This window comes from Echinops telfairi, unplaced genomic scaffold (genome assembly GCF_000313985.2).
Source record: "Echinops telfairi isolate 266 unplaced genomic scaffold, ASM31398v2 ScPeMD7_7424;HRSCAF=8462, whole genome shotgun sequence".
NCBI lineage: Eukaryota > Metazoa > Chordata > Mammalia > Afrosoricida > Tenrecidae > Echinops > Echinops telfairi.
The window spans coordinates 85837455-85847147 of record NW_022111324.1 but is presented as its reverse complement, the minus strand read 5'-3'; the positions used below and the strand labels follow the sequence as shown (position 1 = coordinate 85847147).

Sequence of the window (9693 nt, the reverse complement as noted above, 5' to 3'; positions counted from 1 at the left end):
TGGTCAGCAGTTCGTGAACACCTGCAGCTCCATGGAAACAATGACAGTCTCAGAAACCCACAGGGGACCCATATGAGTTAGCATTGACTCAATGGCAGCGTTTGGTTTTTTAATGGAACAACCAAGATGGTGCCCCTTAGGTTACTTCAGGCCTGGACTTGAACTCACACCTTTGGCTCAACTTTCAGCCATAGGAAAGGCTGATTAGGTGAACAGTAACACCAATGAGATACGCACTAATTAGAACTTTCAACTCTACAAGATCAAAAGGCAGCAAGCACCCAGGGAGAAAGCTCAAGAGGCAGACGAGATAAAAAAAGAAGGATGAATAAAAGTGGCAAACGTAGGAAATGGAAAAGAGTGGTGTTACACTGTGTGGGCTGCAACCACCAAAATCAAAATGTGTCTACATTGTTTAGTAGAAAACCAATTTGCTCTGGAAAGTTTCACACAAGTCATAATTTTAAAAAATTGGTGAGTGGAGGTAAAAAATATGTGATTATCTATGAAAGCATAAGCCAGATAAAATTTAATAAAGATGAAAATGGAAATCACCAGGGTCAATCATTGTTTCGGTGATGGCCACTGGACTGGAGTTGCTCCACTGGGAATTCAACTGTGAAGTACACTAACTAAAGTATTGACCATGTCTCAAGAAAGAAAGAGTTGACATTTACTGAGTGTTTATTAGGAAGAAGTCGCCATCGGCACTTGATTTTCATAACCCCACTTATTCCTTACAACAGCCCATGGCGATAAGTGCCATTTAGTATTCACTTTACAGTTTTTGAAATTAAGACTCAGAGGGGCAACATAGGTTAAGAGAGGTAGGAGGAAAAAAAAAAGAAAGAGCGGTGAAGAGGTTAAGGTGCTTAAGAAATGACAACTGGAAAATACAGGATTCAGATCCAAGCAGATTACCCCCAGAGCCCAGCACTCTACACGATCGCTTCTACTTGCCACCATCACTTCTCTGACATCATTTACTGTTGCTCTTTTGCTCTCTTCTGTCCCAGTCACACTGGACTCCTGGATCTGCCAGACAGTCCTCTGCCTCTGGGTTTTTCCTGTTTCCATGGGGAAACTTTTCTTCCATCTCCTCTCTCTCTCTCTGTCTCTCACTTCCTTCAGTTCATAAAACCATCTTTGTGAAGATTTCTTTGACACTCTAAAGCGTCATTGAACATCCTATCTGCGCATCCTGGGAAGGCTTTAGACTGAATAAGGAAAACTGAGTGGGACTGAGTGATCCCAACTCCCTCTGGAGCTTGGGATCAGCTGGTCTCATGGCGATAGAGGCAGGAGAGGAATAGAGTCAGCGGAAGGCACTGTGGGACACATATGGAATTGTGCGCTTATTTCAGGTGCCTTCTTTGCATTAGCTATGTCAAATATTCCTGAACATTCCATCTTCATGTGGGTTTATAGCTTGGCATCCCTGGTGAGAGTTAGATGAAAAGGAGTGGAGTGCCTGCTTCCTTGTGGCAGCAGGTAGACTTTGGGTCCCTCACAAGGGGTCATGTCTCCATGGCTACATCGCCAGGAAGGAGCCACTGTATAAAGACAGCATCTTACATCCTGATGAGAAGGCTAACTGCCCACACCTCATAGGGAACTCAATGATCTCAGTGGGAAAAGGCAGTGCTATTTATACAAGGAGAGACAGAGGCTCAGATCAAATGACATCTCAATGTCATTGTACACTAAGTGCAATTCAAAACCTGGACTCTACGCCCAAGAACAATGTTTCTTCCAACATACCAGGACATCAGTGCCTATTACTAATGCACACTCAAGTGATTATCAGACCGCAAGCCCAGAATCCTCATGTTTAATAAACTTTTCGTATTTGTTAGGGAACTTGGTGTCACAGTGGCTAAGTGCTAGGCTGCTAACTGGTGGAACAGCAGTTCGAACTCACCAGCTGTTTACCAGAGAAAATGGAGCAGTCCGCTTTTATCATGATTTAGTCTTGGGCTCCTGCTTCTCAGAGGTGACAGCCTGAGACCCCACAGACCAGCCACCCAGAGCGGCTCAGAGGCAGTGAATAATAGCTCTTCCAGTCTGCAATTAAAACAAAGAAAAGGCCTCCAATAAAACTACATGGGAAAAATGGGTAAGAAACAGAATGGAACGAGTACAGAAAGCTGAAGAGGCTGACCCTGAAGGATTTGTTGCCTGAAAAGGACTAGACTGATGTTGTTGTGAATGGGAGGATGGACAATTTCCTAAAATGGAAGGGATTTACAGATGTTGATAATATTTGGGAACCTGAAGACAATCCAGATTGTCTGGAATTAATTGAAGCATTTCTCGATTCTCAAAAAGCTGGTAAAGAAAGAGATGGCACAAAAAGAAAGATTGACAGCGATGACAGCAAGTCAAGGAAGCAGAGAGGTTGCTGACAAACCAAGGGGCTTGGCCGGAGGCCTTCGTCCTGGGGAGTAACTGGGGCCCAGACAGCAGCAGGCGGCTCACGTTGCTCACGGAAGTGAAAGGTTCACATGAGGCAGACCTGGTGCTGGCAAAAGATGCAAACACAAAATGCCCTTAAGTTGAAATAGTGTTTATGAAGAGAGACTAACTTGGCATGCTTATCCAGGAGATGAAGCTCAATAATGGTTTGTGTATATGTATATAATTGGGTTTGTTTTGTTTTTAATTATTAGTGTGAAGAACAACTACATTCTAATGGAAATCAAGTTCAATACATTTGTTTTGAAGTAGTATAGTAGTATTAGGGGAGTTGTTGGGGTTATTTTGTTATTGCATCAATAGCACTGGTTACTTTGAGCAAATAAATCTTTCTATAGTTGCTTCATTTATCAGAAAAGAACACTTGATACCATAGTATATTATTTCCTCTGCATTAGAGAATAGCTTTTCTAACTATTGGGAAATTCTACTTAGTCATTACTGAATCAGAACTTGTTTATCCATTAATGCATGCCTTAGGACCATTCTGGGGGGGTTTTGGTTCTGTTTGTGTGTGTGTGTATGTGTGTGTATGCATAAATATATATGTACACTTTATTTTATTTTACATTCACCAAAAACAAAACTATTCTAAACAAAAATAGCATTTAACAATCATGGGTCATTGTTTCGGGGAGGCTATCCTTCTGAACTATTCAAGTAGATCCACTCAAGTAAAAGATGGGGGGGGGCAGGGGGGTGTTAAGCCACAGCTTTCAAAGCAAATAAATGGCCCAGTAATTAAACAACTTAAAAAAAACTATCAAAATCAATACCTATAGAATCAAATAAATGAAAAATTATTTACAAAATCCCCTGAGTGAAAAAATCTTACTACTCAAAACCTCTCCCTACCCAAATAAAAAAACTAGACTAACATTACAGTATGTCTTCAATGTTAAGTGGGCATTTGTTCCTTGTATATAACCATACCTCTATGTTATATTGATTAAAAGGTCATGAATGATGGAATGTCCTTAAGACCTTGCTGGTGAAAACCTAGTAAGATGAATAGAAATGGAACTGTTTAGGACCAGTTGGTATAATTGGGTGAACAAACTGTCATCTCGGCTATTGATCTGTAAGGTCTGTTTTGTATCCCAGCCCATTCTCTACATGTAGGTTCAACCTTCCCAGTTTTGAGGTTACTCTAGTTCAGCTGCAGCCAGGAAACACAGGTCTTCAGCAATCAGAATGTTAATCCAATTGTACGTTGTTTACTTTATTGTAAATACTGGTGAACAGTGGTCAATAAATAGTTTTATATTATAATTTTTTTTTAAAGATTTAGCCTTGGGAACCCTCTAGAGCAGTTCTACTCTGTTCTGTAAGGTTACTATTGAGTCAGAATTGACTGAGAGTTGGCAAACCATGGCTTCCGAGTTATATGCTACTCTTCTAGTACATACATATGGCTCTGAAGGAACATTGAAAAATGTAAAGACTATTATTCAGATAATGGTGATTTCTTTTGTTTGTAAAAATATATTTATGGCTCTCAGTTTCATTTTTAAATTGTTGTGAGGGATAAAATTGGCTCTTCTGTCACACAAGTTTTCCGACCCCTGGACTAATGTTAGTGTATGGGGTTAGAAGTTTTTGAGAATGCAATCTTAATATAATACTCCCAGTGCTGTTTCCAGGATCAGTTACATATTTATTTACTACCAGGAACTCTGGGTAGAAAAGGCAAGTGCAGTTATATATATATATATAGGTTATAATTTATTTCATAGCACCTCATTTATAGCATTTTCAAGTACAACATTTTGCTCAACATCATTTTTACTTAAAAAACAGACACAACTTGGTAAGGCACCAGGTTATAAGAGAAGACCTTGCTCTCATTTTGGCTCATGGAATAATACGTGTGTAGTTTCTGTTAAGTATGCCAAAAACAAAGAACAGCATCAAAAAATGTTCATTGTTATATACATGGTAAAAAGGGGCAGAAAAACAGTTTGGGCATATATCATATCTTTAAAACTATGATGTTAGCCTACACTTTGGATGTTAACATAGCATTCTCTAAAGCACATTTCTGACAAAAATCTTCCCTGCATACAGAGTTGCACACGTAATAGTCTTTGCACTTTGAAGTGAATCAATTTGATACTTAACTCAAACACATATTTTAAATGCATTTTCCATCCAAATCCATGTTCACATAAAAGTTCAGTAAATCTTGACTACAACCACAACTTTATACTACTCTATAAAATAAAGCAACGTATTTAAAACTGTTGCATTTAATTATCATCCCACTAGATTTCCAGCCCTAATAGTCCCGGCTGTATAATTTCTTTACTTTCTCAGTTTTCCAGCACAGCATTAGGGACCACACAAGCCTTTTCTTCATTACAGGCTTTGCCCAAGTACCCTTAAGGTAGAGGATTCAGAAGGCTTAGCCCAGAGGCACGAAGTGCAGCCCAAATACATTGTCATATGAATAAAACATCTTTAAGTTTTCTGTTGTCCCTTAAAAATTCATTTTCACAGTACTGTATGACATTGACTTTCCTATGAAAATACGTAAACTCACTTACCAGTTAAATAACCACCCCACCCGTCTTCCTGCTCCCATTCCCTAGGAAATTGTCCCATGTTCTTTGTACATCGAGGCAGGGAAAGCCCACGTGGAATGGCTTTCCATAAATATGTAAGCTAGGCATGGCAAGATTAAAATGCATTTAATTACATTTATTTTATGCAGCTTCACAAATGAAATTATTTTAATCATTTGAGTTGCAACTAATTGCTTCAGAAAACTATGGCATAATCAATTTCAAAGTGTAAACAGTCTATGTATTTTAGTGATTTAAATATTAACTTTTATCAAAGAAATTCTTTAATTTGATTTATCAACAGGAATAAAAGAAACCTCAATCTAAAGTGTAATGTGATCTTTAACTCTTTTCTATAGAAAAACACCAATTGGATTTTTTAAAGTTAAAAACACAATCCAGACTCCAGAAAAAGATCAAATTCGTCTACCCACTGACTTTCACAAGGTTTTCCGAGTAAGTTATTGCATTGATTTTGAATAAATGTGCTTAACCCAATGCGAGCTTGGCATCACAATTCAGTATCTTTGGACTGTCTTTTGGCATATCCCAAACATACCTAGCACATGATAAAAGCTGTCTCCTGCTATGGTATTTCTTTTTTCCTCCAAAGGAGCAAACCCTAAAGACTACCTTGAAGGACAGACACATTTCATGAATATGTGGTTTTCTTAGTGAAGCAGCAGGATGTAAGAGATGTGGTCCCAGCACCCCTTGTTTTTGGCCAGCCTACAGAGGACCAACCCCCTGGGATCATTCACAAAATCATCTGGGAATTCAATGAACAGTTTAACTAGGTGTTAGGATTGTTTTATTTTTGCTTTAAGGTGGCCAAAAAAAAAAGAATGTCCAAATTATGATCCATTTAAAGTTAAACCCACTTCCATGGAGTCAGTGCTGACTCAGTGATCCCACTGTGGGTTTCTGAGAGTGTAACTGTTTACAGAGTAGAAAAGCCCAGTGCTTCTCCCTCAAAGCTGGTGGTGATTTTGAACTTCTGACCATGTGGATTGCAGCCCAGCGTATACCCACTACAACACCAGGGCTCCTTAAAGTTATCTCTAGGGAAGGATAAAAGAGATGTCTTAAAAACAAAAAAAAAACAAAAAACTTACCTTCTCTGAAGCCATTCTTTCTTAAAATCTGTCTTTTATGGTCTTGCTTCTTCCCCTCCCCCACACCCCCATTAACTTTTTAAAATACTGTATCAGCCGTAAACACAGCTATCTATAAATACATGTGAGTATATAGGTGTGGTTGTGGGTGTGCACACTGAAAACATTTTTTGGCTGATAAGAATAGGTGTGTTTAATGTTTCCTAAACAAGAATATTCACTTTCCTACAGATAGGGCAATTCAAGCACAGACGGTTAGTACTTCCTATTCCTCTACTTAGGGTGGAAGCAGTTTAGTCCACACGCCACAGTACCCAGATGCCAAGACTCCGTTTTACAGAGCATGAAAAGGCTCCTGAGGAACACCTTCGTGCACTACACGCATGTTGCCTGTGTTTACACGCTGTAACACAGTGGTCTCAGAATAAAAGCCCCCAATACAAATTTCAATAGCTTGCTTGTTAGTGAGTTGTTTATAAATTTTCATCAACCAGGTATGACAAAAACTAAATTAGTGGATGTTTTGGGTTGCACAGAGAAAGGCCTTTTATTTTCTCATCATTTAGTTCTTGAAGAAATAAAATAAAGCATGGCGTTGACGTGGGATTTCAAAGTTAAGTTCTATGGTTGACCTGCACATAAATTATTAAACTAACAAAACAAACAAACAAAAAACTAACAAAGCAAATGACCTTATTGCCAAGGGGTTGATTCGACTCACTGACCAGGGATGATAAAACAGAACTGTCCCAAAGGATTCCCAAGGCTGTAATCTTTATGGGAGCGGAATGCCACATGGTACTGCCATGAAGTGGCTGGTGGGCTCAAACACACGACCTTTGAGTTAACAGCCAAACCTTTAACCACTGCACCACTGGGGCTCCTTCACTGCGCATGAATCAACCTTGGATCAAGGACAAGATCATCACTTTCCCCCTTTTTCTTCTATACATTATAATATAGCAAAATATCATTCTTGACATCCATATCTGAGGTGTCTTTTTTATGTGAGATATAATCAATTCAAGAGGTGTGGAACTCTAAATTTCCAGAGTCGTGAAATATTCTAAACTTATTTCAGAAGTATTTTGCATAAGTATCTTATTCCTACCTCAAAAAACAAGAGGATTAAAGGCAAGAAAGAATACAGATATAGAGAATTCCACTTGTCACACACATGTTCTCCATACAGGTTCTACACAGTGAAAGGAATTATTTCAGCTAATATAGCATCTAGTAGTGATTTCATCTGAAAATAGCTTTTCTGAGTTTCCTGCCAGGATTATACAAAACAACAGTATTTCTTCCACCAGGACTTGGAGAGATTTTTCACCTTGTCCGGAGTCCGACTCTTGGACTTCTTTGGCTGCTGCTGCGTGTCCGAGTACTGAATGCCAGCAACGATGGCCGTGTCAAAGACGTCTTTGAGGTTTTTCTGAGTCAAGGCCGAGCATTCTATGTAAGATGAGGCTTTGATTTCTTCTGCGCATAACTTTGCCGCCTCTTCAGGCACTGGCTTCTCTTTGCATTTGTCTAATTCTATGAGGACTTTGACATCTTCTCGGAGATCTGACTGCGTGCCAACGAGGATAATAGGCGCTTTGGGGCAATGGCACCGAATCTCAGGTACCCACTTCTCAGTCACATTCTGGAAAGACGACGGGCTCACCACACTGAAGCACAGCAGGAAGATGTCTGTATTCGTGTAGCAGAGGGGCCTGAGCTTGTCGAACTCATCCTGCAACCAAGACAAGGATCCAGCAGTTATTTTTCTCATCAAGTTTTCATCAGCAAAAAAAGACCAGTCATAACCTTTTCCTTAAAAGCATTCTGAGAGTTGATAGACACCCAATGGATTATAAATGGAAAAGATAAGACACCATCCTCCTATCTAAGTGGGATCCATGCTCCCAACTTGACAGGTCTTCTTGCAGGGTCAGCTGTGACCGTAAAACCCACACCAAACCCAGAGCCATCAGTCCATTCCAACACTTAAAGACCGGCCTTATGTCAGGTTTCCGTGGCTGGAAACACTTACAGGAACAGAGGGCCGCCTCTCTTTTTTTTTTTTTTTAACATTTTATTAGGGGCTCATACAACTGTTATCCCAATCCATACACACATCAATTGTGTAAAGCGCATTTGTACATTGTTTCTCAAAACATTTTCTCTCCACCCAAACCCCCGACATTAGGTCCTCATTTTTCCCCTCCCTCCACGCTCCCCCCTACCGCATGAGCCCTTGATAGTTTATAAATGGGTATTTTGTCATATCTTGCCCTGTCCGACGTCTCCCTTCATCCACTTTTCGGTTGTCTGTCCCCCAGGGAGGAGGTCACACACAGTTCCATGTAATCGGTTCCCTCCTTCCTACCCATTCTCCCTTTACCCTCCCTGTTTTGCCACTCACACCACTGGTCCTATAGGGCTCATCCGTCCTGGATTCCCTGTATTTCCAGTTCCCATCTGTACCAGTGTACCTCCTCTGGTCTAGCCAGTCCTGCAAGATCGAATTTGAGTCATGGTAGTGGGAGCGGGGAGGAAACATTTAGGAACTAGAGGAAAGTTGTATTTCTCATCATCGCTACATCACAGGGGCCGCCTCTCTTAAGGAGCTGCTCCTGGGTTTGAATTTCCAACCTTGCGGCCCACCACTTCTCTAACAACTGCCAACTCTGACACCGTCACTATTTTATAAATAAAAACATAGCTTTTAACCCAGAGAACTTCAGACGTACTCTCTCAACGTTGGATACTTAGCTACTTTGAAAAACATGACAGCATCTAGGCGGGTCCCTGGACTTCCACCTGACACCAGTGAATCACAGTCCGTCAGGACGCCAGCCTCTGGCAGCTGTGAAGGATGCAGCATGCAGATAGTCATCTCACCTGCACTGCCCCCACACAATACAGACGATAATGTTAACCAGATGAACTGGACAGCCCAGAAATGGAGTTGAAGACCTTTGTTAGATCCGCCTCGCACTGGCAGCTCAGAGAGCATGTGACTCTGTGCTGCTGACAGCACTGCTTAGTGCCTTCTCCTTGTTTGATCTATGAGTCCCTCCTTTCTTCTTGTCTCATCTGCTCTTTCTGGTACATATTTAATGCTATGCGTAATTTCACAACAGCGAGAAAAAAGGTGTCCAATCCTTCTGTCGCCCAGCTTGCATTACTTTCAAGCGAACGCATTTGCATTAGTCTCTGCCTGTGGCTTTTTCTCTAGGTATAAAGGAAACCGTGCCTCTTTTCTTTGAAGGAAGTTCCTTTGAGACTCATATTACAATTGTGGGGCAGCAACCACTAATCAATACTAAAGCCAATGACCCAAAAGGATCAGAAATGAGTACAGTCATTTGCCAGGCTTCTCAAAGAGAAAAGCCAAAAGGACAGCTTAAGTTTCATGGTGCCACGTTTGTGCTGGAAGAATAAACAGAGAAACTCAACCAGGTAGATTCTAGCTCAGCTCTGAATGGATTTTAACTGTTCCCTGGGTTATCTGAAGATCTCTCTCTTACTCTCCCCCTCCCTCTCTCTCT

The 9693-nt window shown here is 40.6% G+C and overlaps 1 protein-coding gene across 1 annotated transcript in view; it reads right to left on the bottom strand.

Moving 5' to 3' along the window:
- Positions 1 to 6022: 6022 nt before the first annotated feature.
- The window catches only part of RHOU (ras homolog family member U), an 8940-nt gene continuing 5269 nt past the window's right edge, over positions 6023 to 9693 (bottom strand). Inside the window, exon 3 of the mRNA XM_004712160.2 lies at positions 6023 to 7892. Within this exon, the coding sequence (XP_004712217.1) occupies positions 7437 to 7892 (456 nt within the window). The 3' untranslated portion in view covers positions 6023 to 7436. The remainder of the gene's footprint in view (positions 7893 to 9693) is intronic.